This window comes from Scylla paramamosain, chromosome 41, assembly GCF_035594125.1.
Source record: "Scylla paramamosain isolate STU-SP2022 chromosome 41, ASM3559412v1, whole genome shotgun sequence".
In the NCBI taxonomy this organism is placed as follows: domain Eukaryota; kingdom Metazoa; phylum Arthropoda; class Malacostraca; order Decapoda; family Portunidae; genus Scylla; species Scylla paramamosain.
The window spans coordinates 1,531,483-1,547,500 of NC_087191.1; the positions used below are offsets into that span (position 1 = coordinate 1,531,483).

The 16,018-nt window shown below is 39.6% G+C and overlaps 1 protein-coding gene across 1 annotated transcript in view; it reads left to right on the forward strand.

Moving 5' to 3' along the window:
* The first annotated feature begins 5,142 nt into the window (after nucleotides 1-5,142).
* The window catches only part of LOC135092991 (uncharacterized), a 16,727-nt gene continuing 5,851 nt past the window's right edge, over nucleotides 5,143-16,018 (forward strand). The window contains exons 1-4 of the mRNA XM_063991816.1: nucleotides 5,143-5,298; nucleotides 7,211-7,314; nucleotides 8,975-9,106; nucleotides 13,103-13,320. Of these exons, the coding sequence (XP_063847886.1) occupies nucleotides 5,217-5,298; nucleotides 7,211-7,314; nucleotides 8,975-9,106; nucleotides 13,103-13,320 (536 nt within the window). The 5' untranslated portion in view covers nucleotides 5,143-5,216. The remainder of the gene's footprint in view (nucleotides 5,299-7,210; nucleotides 7,315-8,974; nucleotides 9,107-13,102; nucleotides 13,321-16,018) is intronic.

Here is a 16,018-nt window from a genome sequence, read left to right on the forward strand (position 1 = left end):
GCACGGACCCCAGGAGGAGCACGTGGGGCCGAGGCAGCGGTCCTGGTGGCCTCGTAGGAACGGCACAATGTCACAACGTCCGCGAGTGTGGCGGCAGCGTCGAGGGCGATGATTCTCTGCACTACTTCCTCGTCCTGCACACCAGTGAGGATGCCGTGCTTAAGCCAGGCTTCTTTACACTCCGTGCTGTGAGCTTTGCAGACATCAATCTCTTCCGACAGACTCTTGAGCCTCACAAAGAAGTCTGCAAAAGACTCTCCTGTAGCCTGTTTGCAGGTAGTGAACGCCCGCCGTCTCAGTGCCTCATTGCTGGATTCCTTAATGTGCTTCTGCAGAACGTCGAGCACCTCGTCGACGGACGAAGTGGAGCTTGGAGGCACCTGTAGCGTGTGCTCCAGCACTCTCTGAGTCGCGAGTGACAGGCACATCCGTAACTGGATCAGCTGTTTGGGGCGGGACAGGCTCGCGATGTCCACCATGGTTGCGTAGTCTTCCCATTTCCGCCTCCATTCTCTGAACTGTTGGTACGTAACATCCGAAGAAAGAGGAGGTGGGGGCTGTACAGCCGCTTCAGGAGTCGGTGGGGCTGCAGGCGGGCCTGACGGGGCAGCGGGGCTCCCAGCCGCACCCGAAGGCTGCGGTGACATCGGCGCCAGTCTTGTCAGCAAGGCTTCAAAACGTGCTGCGTCTTCTCGCCGCTGTTCTTCCCTCTCGGCTCGTGCTGCTTCCTCCCTGTCTGCCATCCATTGCAAAAGTGCTTGTACATCCATAGGAACTGAGGGCGATGGAGGTGGTGAAGATTGCGGCGAGCCTCCCTCGGACAGTGCAGGTGGTGGTGTTGGCTTCTTTCCGCCTTTCGGCATCGCTCAGGGTGACTCTAGAGATTACTACGTGACCAGCCCCTCAACGGGTCGAACTGACACGAGTAAAAAAGAGAACACAAGGCTGTGCAGACTGTATCCTGAAGCTGAATGCAGTGTGTGGTGTGCGTGCGTGCGTCTGTTCGTGTCGGTGGTGTGCGTGGGGGCAGTGCGGTATGCTCTGTGTATGGCAACACTGACTGCCGCAGGGCAGTCCCCCGGGGGCCGGGGACGCTCCACTCGCCTCGGGCAGTGTCTGTTCAGACTCCGCAGCAGGTAGGGGTGTGACACGTGCGCTCCTGACTTGCTGGATGAAGTTTGCCGTCTACCTTGCTGTCTCAATGCAGGCACACGAAAAACACTGCACTGACATTAGCACCGCACAACACTGTCGGAACACTGCACCGCACAACACTGTCGGAACACTGCACCGCACAACACTGTCGGAACACTGCACCGCACAACACTGTCGGAACACTGCACCGCACAACACTGTCGGAACACTGCACCGCACAACACTGTCGGAACACTGCACCGCACAACACTGTCGGAACACTGCACTCGAAGACTGAAGGGGTCCAAGCTAGGTGACGTGTAGCGTCTGCCGCGGCTTTCTTCCTTTCAGCTACTCACTGCGCCATGTGGGACGACTTGCTCGTCGTGTAGGTGCCCATGTGCCATCTACGTCGTGGGGAAGGCAATGGACTCACCGAAGTAAAGTAGGTCTTTTATTCTATGCTAGGAAGAAAGTACAGGCCGGGTTGCGAGGGGACGCTGCTGTCCCGAGGCAAGCCGTGAGAGCACTGAGGTGCGATGCGCGGGAACTAAGGTGCCAACTCGGCTTTATTGTATAACATTGTAAACGCATCGCTGCCTCTCACAAGTACTGTATAAAATACAATCCTACACTTGTTGCCCTCTGTGTCATAGGGGAGTGGGGCGTCTGTTGGATATGTTATTATGTTTTGTGTTGTTTGTTGGCCTTACTGTTGGTTTCGCAGCCCTTGTGAAATGCGGCTGGCTCTGTGAATCGTCGTTGTATGACTGTGGCCAGAGGATATCTTTGGTTTTTATGATTCGTGCGTGTACAGTTGTCTGTTTTCTCTCCAGCCTTATCAATTTCGAGGAGACAACAGAGTCTGTTCTCTGAAAGATTAGATACAAACTAAACTCAGACAAGAGTACTACGATATTCTGCGGGCATGGGTAGTTGCTCCTGTGGGCGTTAGCTCTATAATATTATAGTCTCATTTTTGTGGTGTTTGTCGTGATTGTCTCTGGAACGTCCTTGCGCGAATCCTTTCCAAGCTATTGTGATAAGTGTGTGAGGGTTGTAAGTTTTCTCCTGCATCAGAGGCAGGAGTGGCGACCTTGGAGACATCTGTGTACCACTCGCGAGTGCCTCGCACTAAGTTTTTGGTATAGCATAAAGAAAGCTGACCCGAGATTGAGTGGCAGCTGTGAGAGGAGCTGTGATTGAGTCGTAACAATATATATATATATATATATATATATATATATATATATATATATATATATATATATATATATATATATATATATATATATATATATATATATATACACACACAACTCAAACACAACCCCTGTCACAGCTGCTGCTCAATCTTGGGTCAGATTTGTAACAGTCCTACTCTTTCAATTTTAAAATTCTTTATCTTTCAACCACGTTTTGTTTTCTGTCTTGGTTTCTTCGTTTTCACTTTCGCAAGGACAGTCTGTAGACTGCATCTGCAGGTACTGATGGAACGCTCTAATATGCCAGAACAGCTTTTTGTTGCTAATAACAAATAAATCGACCTTAGACATATATACCTCTGCAACTGCCATGTCCATTTTTGTGATTCTTGGTATTTATAGAATTAATTCATTATTGATGAGTTGTTTAAGAGCACATAAATCCTAAAACTCGGTTTTCTTCTTCATTTTTATAGCCAATTACATATCCATCTAAAATGTTTTCTACACCAGTTCTGTCCAAGTCAGCATAACCATTCTATTCCTCCATGACTATTACATATTCTTTATATTTTACGTTTTGTTGGACTTCTTGCAGCGTTTCATTAAAGGGAACTTTTCTTCCTTGTGATCTTTCTTCTTGGATGGTATAATAGCCTAGCTTCTATTAACGATGCTTTCATTGATAACAGTTTCAAACCTATGGCAATTATTATTTTTTTTTTTTCCCCTTTTATACAAAGTACTATTCACTCTCTTGGCCAACTCAAGAGTTAACATATAAGCCACACCGTGTCTGTCATCATAACATCTTTTACATACCATATTAAATCATCATGTAGTATTCTGCCTTCTCCATTTACCTTCCTACGGTTTCTATCCTTCTCTCTGTAACTTCATCTCAAGTTTCCTTTCTGACCGTTCTATTGCTGCTGTGGTAGACGGTCACTATTCTTCTCCTAAATCTATTAACAGTGGTGTTCCTCAGGGTTCTGTCCTGTCACCCACTCTCTTCTTATTATTCATTAATGATCTTCTAAACCAAACTTCTTGCCCTATCCACTCCTATGCTGATGATACCACCCTGCACTTTTCCACGTCTTTTCATAGACGTCCAACCCTTCAGGAGGTAAACATATCACGCAGGGAAGCCACAGAACGCCTGACTTCTGATCTTTCTAAAATTTCTGATTGGGGCAGAGCAAACTTAGTATTGTTCAATGCCTCAAAAACTCAATTCTTCCATCTATCAACTCGACACAACCTTCCAGACGACTATCCCCTCTTCTTCAATGACACTGAACTGTCCCCCTCTTCTACACTGAACATCCTCGGTCTGTCCTTTACTTATAATCTGAACTGGAAACTTCACATCTCATCTCTAGCTAAAACAGCTTCTATGAAGTTAGGTGTTCTGAGACGTCTCCGCCAGTTTTTCTCACCCCCCCAGCTGCTAACTCTGTACAAGGGCCTTATCCGTCCATGTATGGAGTATGCTTCAGATGTCTGGGGGGGTTCCACTCATACTGCTCTTCTAGACAGGGTGGAATCAAAAGCTTTTCGTCTCATCAACTCCTCTCCTCTAACTGACTGTCTTCAGCCCCTCTCTCACCGCCGCAATGTTGCATATCTAGCTGTCTTCTACCGCTATTTTCATGCCAACTGCTCTTCTGATCTTGCTAACTGCATGCCTCCCCTCCTTCCGCGGCCTCGCTGCACAAGACTTTCTTCTTTCTCTCACCCCTATTCTGCCCACCTCTCTAACGCAAGAGTTAACCAGTATTCTCAATCATTCATCCCTTTCTCTGGTAAACTCTGGAACTCCCTGCCTGCTTCTGTATTTCCACCTTCCTATGACTTGAATTCCTTTAAGAGGGAGGTTTCAAGACACTTATCCACCAATTTTTGACCACTGCTTTGACCCTTTTATGGGACTGGCATTTCAGTGGGCATTTTTTTATTAGATTTTTGTTGCCCTTGGCCAGTATCCTTCCTACATAAAAAAAAAAAAAAAAAAAATTCAGTCTTGTTTCACTTAGTCCGACCAAATCTAAGTTTTGGCCTTCAAATATTTCTAGTATTTTTTTTCTTTCTTTGGCCTAATTGTTGAAACACTCAGTTCCAGATTTTAGCTTGTCATTCATTGCCAGTCATAAAACAGGTCCTAAAACATGTTAGTTCGTGATCTGATTGGTTCGTCCGGAATCATCTACTTGCGTTTCAGGAGATTTGAAAAACCCACTAGTGGCTTGCTGGCCCTGTCCTGTCTTCTGTTTGGTCCACGGCTATTTATTCCAATATATTCCGAGTATCCCTCTTCTGTGGGGTTCCCTCAGTCGATACTCGAGGGATGCACCTGGTAGAGGTTGTCTCCCACCACATGAAATAAATAAATATACAAAAATAAACATATGAATAAGGAAAATAAACAATAAAAAAACTTATGAAACTTCCAACATTATATTCATTTTATATAAGAGCACCTCTCCAGTCGTGCACCACAGTAGTCCAGTTTCTTCTTTCCATCTATTACTACACAAGTGGGATTTTCATGATTTATTCGTTTATATAGCTATTTAATCAACTTTTGATAATTACAGGATTCTGCACAAAAGAGCTCTCCACATAGTTTGTAAATAACAATTCATTATCAAGCACAGAGTTGGAATGGCATGAGCGTAATATTATTGTCAATTGCTCGGAGCGCAGATGTCAGCTTGGGAGTTTCCCCTGAGTCGGTGCCTGCTTCATTCCGGAAGGTTGGAACATCTCGTCTTTGAAAACGTGTGAGGAGAATGTGGTGTGTTCTCCAAAGGATTAAAAACAACTGAGGGAAAGAGATAATATAATAATTGTTATTTATTTCAGAAAAAAAAAATGAATCTGCCGATGTTTTCATCAGTATTCATTATATTTGCTGCTTTCTCACTAATTCATGGATGGATTCTTCAGTCTAATAGTAAGTAGTGTTTTCTGTGTAACTTGAATTTAGGTAATGATTATATTCATTACATTCATTATGAAACGTCAGTATCAGTAAATTAATTTAAAGAAAAATATTAGGTAGATATGTACGGCACATCTACCTATAAATCAATGAACCTCTTAGGTTATTATTACTATTCGTTTTTCCTGCCAATGAAATTCTTTAATTTCACAGTTTGGTTTGTGTAGTAGAGCACGATTTGAAAACAAAAATAATAAATTAATAAAAATAATGAAGTCATCACTGTCTCAATATTTGTAGGCTAAGGTGATTTCCATAATACCAAACCATTTATTATTATTATTTTTTTTTTCATGTAAGGGGCACTGGCAAAAAAGAATAAAAAAAAATCCACTTAATGCCATTTCCTATAGAGATGTCAGATAGAATGATATAAAAAAGTATGTCTTGAAACCTCCCTCTTGAAAGATTTCAAGTTATAAAAAGGATAAAATACATAAGTATGCAGGAAGCTCCAGAGAATGGGATGAAAGCCTGAGAATACTGTTTAACTTTTGCATAACAGGTGAGCAGAATGTGGATGAGAGAAAGGTCTTATGCAGCGAGGCCGCTGGAGGAGAGGAGGCATGAAGTTAGCAACATCAGAAGAGCAGTTAGCGTGAACATATTAGTAGGAGATAGCAAGAGATGCAGCATTGTGACGATGAGAAAGAGGCTGAAGACAGTCAGTTAGAGGAGTTGATAAAACGAAAAGTTTTGATTTCACCCTGCCTAAAATAGCGATATAAGCGGAACCCCCCATACTTGTGAAGAATACTCCATACATGGATGGATGAAGTCCCTGTACAGAGTTAGCAGCTGTGGAAGTGAAAAAAAAAAAAAAAAAAAACTGGCGGAGATGACTCAGAACACTAACTTTATGGAAGCTGTTTTGGCTAGAGATGAGATTTAAAGTTTCCAGTTTATAATATAAGAAAAGGACAGACCGAGGATGTTCAGTGTAGAAGAGGGGGACAGTTGAGTGTCATTGAAGAAGAGGGGATAGTTGTCTGGAAGCGTGTGTTAAGTTGATAGATGGAAGAATTGGGTTTTTGAGGCATTGAACAATACTAAGTTTGCTCTGTCTCAATCAGAAATTTTAGAGAGATCAGAAGTCTTGCGTTCTGTGGCTTCCCTGCGTAAGCTGTTCCTGAAGGGTTGGACGTCTAGAAAAAGACGTGGAAAACTGCATGGTGGTATCATCCGCTTAGTTGATAGGACAAGAACTCTGAGGAACACCACTGTTAATAGTCTTAGGAGAAAAACACTGACCGTCTACCACAGCAACAACAGAACGGTCAGAGAGGAAACTTGAGATGGAGTCACAAAGACAAGGATAGAAGAAGTAGGATAGTTTAGAAATCAATGTGCCAGACTCTTGTTAGAACCTTTTGATATATCTAAGGGAACACCGTAAGTTTCACCAAAATCCCTGAAAGAAAACATTAATTAATATTTCCATATGTATAACGTTGGATTTTGCTAAACAGAAAATATCGTGTACATTTATTATAATGTTAGTCATGGTAAACCGTGTAAAATCGTGTAAAAGAATCGAATAAACCGAGAATCACCTAAATAAAAATTTCCGTAAAAACAGCTTTCGTCTTCGTGCTCGTGATTGCCAGCTTTATCTTCTTAATGAGAACGACTCAGAATAAAGACCTTTGATATTCCACATGTCCATCACTGTTGTGCTCATGGAAGACAATAACAGCTCTGTCGGCGAAGTGTAAACTTTAGTCCATAAAATGAAAAACAAAAAATAGCATAACAATGCTAACGGGTAGAGAGAGAGAGAGAGAGAGAGAGAGAGAGAGAGAGAGAGAGAGAGAGAGAGAGAGAGAGAGAGAGATTCTTCAATCAAATTTTTTCTTTTTTCCAGAAGCTAATAAGTCAAGCGTACATGACACATATGTTACTAATGCAATATTGAAAGCCACTGCCGAAGACTTCATCGTTTTGCTCGTGAAAAAGAAAACTTCGCAGGTAAGAAATAATTATTTTTTATCAATTAAATTTTTCATCATTAGAAGAAATGCATGCAACAAAATACATACACAGAGAGAGAGAGAGAGAGAGAGAGAGAGAGAGAGAGAGAGAGAGAGAGAGAGAGAGAGAGAGAGAGAGATTATTTATATTACTGTTGTGTTAGAGGTATTTGCGGCCACTCTTAGTATCATTGCCTTCGAGGGTAAGTAGTAAAAAAAGTAATTAGAGAAATACATAAATAAATAAAAAAAAAGTAAAAAAGTCGAAAAAAAATGTCCCAATGAGTACGTATGTTGTTTCTCATAACTCCTAAGCACACTTTTTTTTTCTTCTTTAATTACCTTTCCTATGGTAAGGTGAAGATTTTTTCTTCACTCCTTGAATGAGAGAGGAAGCACATGCAATGCTTATCTCCACCACTGCTTTGATTTAATGCCCTTGAAGAGAGTACGAACTTGAGTGACTACATTACGTAGTAGTCATTGGACATCTCACAGCAATATCGTATGCACACTCCATTTTGCAATTATATTCAACTGGTGAGATTACCAGCAAACAACGAATAGGGAACTGAAGCAGAGGGATTTTTGAAGAAGCTTAGTGACTGCAATGCTAAAGCTGGTGCAGCCATGACCAGCAACAAATTCAAAGCCCGGTCCCTCATTCTCTTTGTTTGAAGCTGTAAGGACTGAAAGCATAAACCACTGCCCCACAAAGCTGTCCAATTTGACTCTGCACTGTATGCAAGAAAAACTGCAGAATTCAGTGTGTAAAATAAAATGAGTAGCTATGCTAGAATTTATCACGTTTAGTTTCGGAAGGTTCTTTGCATAAAAAGAAAAAAAAAAGTATCGTTTGTTTGTTTTGCTTTATATATCTTTAGGGCAACATATGTTATTATTATAAGATGTTCAGTGTTAATTTGTCATCAGTAAAAAAAAAAAGTCATGAATTGTCTCAAAAAAAAAAAAAAGTAATTCAGAACGAGCTATCATTTATCTCGATTTTTTTTTTCTTACTGAATTAGATAAAATGTATTATAAAAGGAAATTATAGTAACTGCATTAACCTTCGAATGTTAGTGAGAGGATACTAATCAGAATTATGGCCAATGATTACATATGGCCGCATAATTTATCAGGAAACATTATGTAATACGAATGTTTAGATAAAGAAAAAAAATGAAACATGATTAAACATATTGGGATAATTTGCGTTAAAATTATAATTGGACCACCTGCTTTAGATGTTCCAAATCTTCCCTTACATACATATACATACACAAGAATAAAAGGAAACAATGAAAGCTGCAAGAAACCATCAGGTCTATATGTGGCACTCACTGTCACTTTATATGCATCTATTATCCTCATTCATAAATCTGTCGAATCTTCTTTTGAAGTTTCCTAATGACTCAACAATAATCTGATTTTCAGCCTATTCGTACACTCGTCCTAAACAAACAAACACACACAGACACACACACACACACACACACACACACACACGTACAGTCTCTTAGTTTTTTTTTTTTACTTTCATATATATATATATATATATATATATATATATATATATATATATATATATATATATATATATATATATATATATATATATATATATATATATATATATATATATTTTTTTTTTTTAGCAGCTAGAGCAGACAGTCACCACGGCCCAGCTGAGAGCAACGCGAGGGGTTGTTGTGTTCCAGGTGTCAGTGGACGACCAAGATGACGTCTCTCAGTCTGGCCTCGCGTGGGTGGTAGCCAAGGCTCGACAGGTTAGATCATTTTTTTTTCTCTCTCTCTTAATAACTTAAGGTGTTGCTGATGTCATGAAAACACACAGACCGTTAAACGCTCCGCAAAGGTTATAATACATTGCTCTGACTTTATTGCTCTGAGTTTATTACAATTATACGGAGAATACTGTTAATATCCGTGTTACCTCAAGGAACCAGCACAAGTTCTTAGGCGCGGGTGACACTGACACCACGCTGCCGTGTAGGTATCCATCCAATTGTGACGAAATACTAGCAGGGTCAATCGTACCGACACAGTAACGAGTCTTGTGGTTGTCGTCCTGCTTTTCTGTATTACAGAATAACGATGTCACTTTCTTAGAGAACTTGATAAATTATACGATCTTGGATCAATTTTTTTTTATGTCCATGGAGCTGACATGATTGATTGATTGATTGATTGATAAAAAAATAAAAATAAAAAAATGCGCCGCAACATCGCCGTCATATTGGCGCCAAAGGGCGAACCCTTCAGTGACAGGAAAGCTACTTAATGAAGGTAGTACCGCCGACCACACTTCAACAACAACGTGACTCCCTATGGCGGGGTACGCTCGCGTATTATATTCTTCCGGTCTTTGATTAAACAAAACATTCATAAGAACATAAGAACATAAGAAATAAGGGAAGCTGCAAAAAGCGACCAGACTTACACGTGGCAGTCCCTGTATGAAATATACGTACCTATTTCCATCTATTATCTTCATCCATAAACCTGTCTAATCTTCTCTTAAAGCTCTCTAGTGTCCCAGCACTAACAGCATGATTACTGAGTCCGTTCCACTCATCTACCACTCTACCACTCTACCACTCTACCACTTGCATTTATTGATATTAAATTGCATTTGCCATCCATCCGTCCATTCATTCATTCTATCTAAATCTGCCTGCAATGCGATGGCATCCGATTCTGACCTAATTAATCTACCTATCTTTGTCATCCGCAAATTTACTAACATCACTACTAATTCCACTATCCAAGTCATTGATATATATCAGAAATAAGAATGGCCCTAATACTGATCGAGCCGTTTATTACCACTCTGTCGCCTGTTACCAAGCCATGACCCTATCCAGCCTAATACCTTCCCATCTATCCTGTGCGCCCTAACCTTTCTCACGAGCCTTTGATTGGGTACCTTGTCAAATGCTTTACTAAAGTCCAGATATATAAGATATAACTATCACCATTATCTACTGCCTCGTACACTTTACTGTAAAAACTTAACAGGTTTGTCAGGCAAGACTTCCCCTTCGTGAAGCCATGCTGTGACTGATTTTTCAAGTTTTGTTTGTCCAAATGTTCCCTAATGTTCCACGCTATTATTGACTCTAATATTTTACCTACAACTAGCGTCTAACTATAGTTAGACGCTAAAGTTTTATCTCCTTTTTTAAAGATGGGTACTACATTAGCCTGCCTCCACATTACTGGTACTTCACCCGACTCCAGTGATTTCCTCAAGACAGAAACTAACAGCTCACTAATAATCTCTTTGCATTCCTTAAGTACTCTGGGATATATTTCGTCTGGTCCTGGTGTCTTGAACTTTTTTAGCCTATCTATCTCCTGTTCCACTATCTCCCTAGTTATGGAAATATGTCAGCTTCTCATTCTCATCTGCTTTAAACACCTGTTTCAGTTGCCTCATACACCTGAAACTCAGGTGTCTGAGGCAACTGACAGTAGCTCCTTTTCTGTTCCCTCCTACTTTCTCTATCCTCATTTTCGATCCAAAGCTGGATGCTGCGTTTATGTGCGCAATGACTTAACCTGCTCTCGTGCCCACGCTCTTGAATCTTCCGAGTTTTCCACCATCTGGCTACGACTACAGAGTCACTCTCATACTAAATTTATCTGTGCTGTATACCTCTCACTTAACTCCTCTGATTATAAGAAATTCTTTGACTACTTAACTTCCAAAGTGGAGCACATTCTGACCCTCTTCCCTTTTGCAGAGATTCCCATTCTTGGAGACTTCAGTGTTCACCACCGGCTTTGGCTTTCCTCTCCCTTCACTGACCATCCTGGTGAACTAGCCTACAACTTTGCTATCCTCCATGACCTAGAGCAATTGGTGCAACACCCTACTCGTATTCCTGACCGTCTTGGAGATACACCCAACATTCTTGACCTTTTCCTGGCCTCTAGTCCTGCTTATGCTGTCATCCTTTCTTCTCCGTTGGGCTCCTCCGATCACAATCTCATATCTTTATCTCGTCCTATCTCTCCAATTATTCCTCAGGATCCCCCTAAGCGAAGGTGCCTCTGGCGTTTTGCCTCTGCTAGTTGGGGGGACCTGAGGAGGTATTTTGCTGATTTTCCTTGGAATGACTACTGCTTCCGTGTCAGAGATTCGTCTTTGTGTGCTGAGCGCATAACAGAGGTGATAGTGTCTGGCATATGGGCGTACATTCCTCACTCTTTTTCTCGTCCTAAACCTTCTAAACCTTGGTTTAACACAGCTTGTTCTCGTGCTATACATGATAGAGAGGTGGCCCACAAAAGGTACTTAAGCCTTCCATCACCAGAATCTCATGCACTTTATATTTCTGCCCGGAACCATGCCAAGTCTGTTCTCCAACTAGCCAAAAACTCTTTCATTAACAGAAAATGTCAAAACCTTTCAAGATCTAACTCCCCTCGTGATTTCTGGCATCTAGCCAAAAATATCTCCAATAACTTTGCTTCTTCTTCTTTCCCTCCTCTATTTCAACCAGATGGCACCACTGCTATCACATCTATTTCTAAAGCTGAACTCTTCGCTCAAACCTTTGCTAAAAACCCTACCTTGGACGATTCTGGGCTTGTTCCTCCCTCTCCTCCACCTTCTGACTACTTCATGCCACGTATTAAAACTCTTCGCAATGATGTTTTCCATGCCCTCGCTGGCCTAAACCCTCGGAAGGCTTATGGACCTGATGGGGTCCCTCCTGTTGTTCTCCGAAACTGTGCCTCCGTGCTTGCACCTTGCCTAGTCAAACTCTTTCAGCTCTGTCTGTCAACATCTACCTTTCCTTCTTGCTGAAAGTTTGCCTACATTCAACCTGTTCCTAAAAAGGGTGACCGTTCTAATCCCTCAAACTACCGTCCTATTGCTTTAATTTCCTGCCTATCTAAAGTTTTTGAATCTATCCTCAACAGGAAGATTCTTAAACATCTATCACTTCTCAACCTTCTATCTGATCGCCAGTATGGGTTCCATCAAGGCCCCTCTGTTGGTGATCTGGCTTTCCTTACTGAGTCTTGGTCATCCTCTTTTAGAGATTTTGGTGAAATTTTTGCTGTTGCCTTGGACATATCAAAAGCTTTTGGTTCCACTCATACTGCTTTTCTAGACAGGGTGGAATCAAAAGCTTTTCGTCTCATCAACTCCTCTCCTCTAACTGACTTTCTTCAGCCTCTCTCTCACCGCCGCAATGTTGTACATCTAGCTGTCTTCTACCGCTATTTTCATGCTAACTGCTCTTCTGATCTTGCTAACTGCATGCCTCCCCTCCTTCCGCGGCCTCGCTGCACAAGACTTTCTTCTTTCTCTCACCCCTATTCTGTCCACATTTCTAACGCAAGAGTTAACCAGTATTCTTAATCATTCATCCCTTTCTCTGGTAAACTCTGGAACTCCCTGCCTGCTTCTGTACTTCCACCTTCCTATGACTTGAATTCCTTCAAGAGGGAGGTTTCAAGACAATTATTCATCAATTTTTGACCACTGCTTTGACCCTTTTATGGGACTGGCATTTCAGTGGGCATTTTTTAAAATTAGATTTTTGTTGCCCTTGGCCAGTATCCTTCCTACATAAAAAAAAAAAAAAAAAAAAAAAACATGAACATTCATTGGCTCCACAGCGCATGGAGGCTTTAAAAGTATATTGGAGGCTTGGTTGGCTGCTGTTCATGGAGGGACAGAGGATTTTTATTTGACGCCATATATCTATTATTGTTACCACAATCCTATCTTTACCTTTTGAAAGGTACGCCGGACATCGCACAACGTGTTAGTGTTGGTGCAGAGCGACGACGCTGCTTTCCTCTCAGCCTTCGCTCAGTGGACGCTCAAAGGCCGCCTGTTGGTGTGGGCCACGAGGCTCCTTGTGGTTTCCAGTCTCAGACTCCAGAGCGTCCAGTTTCTCCACAAAGTGTTGTCTTTGTCCAACTCCTTGCTGCTCACGCTGGGCGGCAGCGACCAAAGGTAATATACCATCTATTTTTCTTTCCTTCCCTTCTCTTCTCTTCTTTCTTTTTATATTCATTTATTTATTAATCTATTAATTTACTGTTATTATTATTATTATTATTATTATTATTATTATTATTATTATTATTATTATTATTATTATTATTATTATTATTATTTATTTATTTATTTATTTTTCTATCCATTTATTTATTCATCTATATTCATGTATTTTCCTTTAGTGCTGACAATATTTCTTTAGATTAGAGACATCAATTTTTGCATTGGTTTTGGCTCGGCTTGATAATAAGAGTGTCATCGTTTCTTGCAAATAGTGACTACAAAGAAAAATTGATTTGGACAAACATTTTCTTAAAGTTAAAATTAAACCCATGAGCCTTGTTTTTTTTTTAGGAAAGCGTTACGAATAATAAAAATCTCATTCTAAGCGTTATTATAACTGGAAAATATGCTAAGCTTACTAATTTGGGAGAACAAATGTAGCTAAAGAATAATTTTGCTTTCACTGGAGGCTGAAGTCACAAGAAACCGCTTTCATTAGAATTCGTTGTGACATTGTTATTCAGAAACAGTTATACAGGGAGCGAACTTATGAGACAGAAGCTGTGCCCTCATGAAAAAAAGTGAGTTTGTGGCAACGTTGGTCAGTGAGGATTTGTTAGCACAGACAAGATTATGTCATGGTGTTAGCTAATCTTGGAGAATTACACACACACACACACACACACACACACACACACACACACACACACACACACATTTGAAACATTTATCTTTTTCCTACAGTATTTATGTAATCATAATATATTATATTATTTTTTTTCTTATCTATAAATATGGATACAGTTATATTTTAATAAGGAAGCCTATATTAAGCTAAAGCTTTCCGGGCAGGATTATAATTATTATAATGATACTAAAAGTACAGAACAGTAAATAAAATAATAACAATAATAATAATAACAATAATGATAATAATAATAATAATAATAATAGTAGTAATAATAATAATAATAATAATAATAATAATAATAATAATAATAATTATTATTATTATTATTATTATTATTATTATTATTATTATTATTATTATAATGATAAGACAGCAACAACAACAACAACAATAATAATAATAAAAATAATAATAATGATAATAATAATAATATCATAATTAGTAATTCTTGATAATCTATATGATCAAACGGTGTGCATGGGAAAATGTGTGAGTGGCGTGATTTCTCGGAAGCAAGTGATATACAACATGATAACCATTTTGTAACTTGATTATACTAAATTACAACAAAATGTCACATAAATATACACAGATGTAGCGTATAGTATGAATGAGTGAATTTGCTTGTAGCTGTTTAGAACATGTCTTTTTAATCTATTTTTAAAATATACTTAGAGAGGGCGCGTCTTGGATTTGGTGAGGAATAGCGTTCCAGAATAAAGGGCCTACGTAGGTGATTGAGTGTTGAATTTTTAAAATTTTGTCTGTGAGGAGGCATATATTATCACGGTAACGAGTGTTATAGCCATGGGATAGAAGTAGGTTGTGTACATCATTCTAGTTTATATACATATCATCTTAATTTTTGTTCATATACATGAAGCTGGCAATTACAAATTTGGATGTCTTCCAATTTTTTTTTTTTTTTTTGTTTGCAGTGTGGGTTTGTTTGCAGAGTGGGTTAGTATGTTCTAGGTAATTACTGTTAGTAATTATCCTAGCATTTTTTTGAATTGTATCTTTTATTGAATTATATAAGTGGAATATGTTGTGGACCATATAGGGTTACGGTAAATAAACAGTGGCTAAACGTAAACGTATTAAAGACATTTACGTACATCTAGTGGCATGAAATCTTTAATTTGGTAGAGTACAACAATATGTCCTGAGATTTTCAAAGTCGCATTATTCATATACTGATAATTGAAAGTTAAAGAATCAACATATATAACACCGAAGGGCTTCATTTGTTTATTTTAGGGAATAATGTTGTGTAATTGAAGTTGTGGGGAGATGTTTTTTTTCTTTTTTTTTCTCTTTTTTGCTCGTGAATAAGATGAGATAAGTTTTATCAGTATTGTCAGTAAGTCTCTTACACATAAACCATTGATAGAGAAGTTCGTTCATATTTGGCTGCAAGGGCAGGCTGTTCTAGGCATGGTCCAGTTAAGTGTATTGTCATGTCGTCAGGAAATTAAATTTATTTGGATTCAGCACAAATGTCGTAAGATGTCATTGATATATACTCGTATTTGGAATAATATAGAACCTAGGACGCTGTCCTGGGAAACATCGTGTGACTGAGGTTGTGAATGCCTTTTCATCATTGAAAACAGTTTGTTGATGTTTGCTTGTGAAGTAGGTTTAAACCATGAAAGTAAAGGTCTACGGATGTCATAGTGATGTATTTTTATCAGAAGAATTTTGTGATTAACTCTATCAAATGCCTTGGCAAAATCAACAAAAATAAATAAACCCGAAAGTATTGCTGCAACGACATTAATAGAGAAGGCATTCAAGACTTGAGAGATGATTCATTTGTGTCTAAAACAAAACTGAGCAGGGTTGAGAATATTCTTGTTTTTCTAGGTATTGCACTAATTACTGTAAGTTGGGATACTGATATATCGTTTTTAGGATCATTATTAGGGTCAGCTTTGGGTATAGGGGTGATTTTAG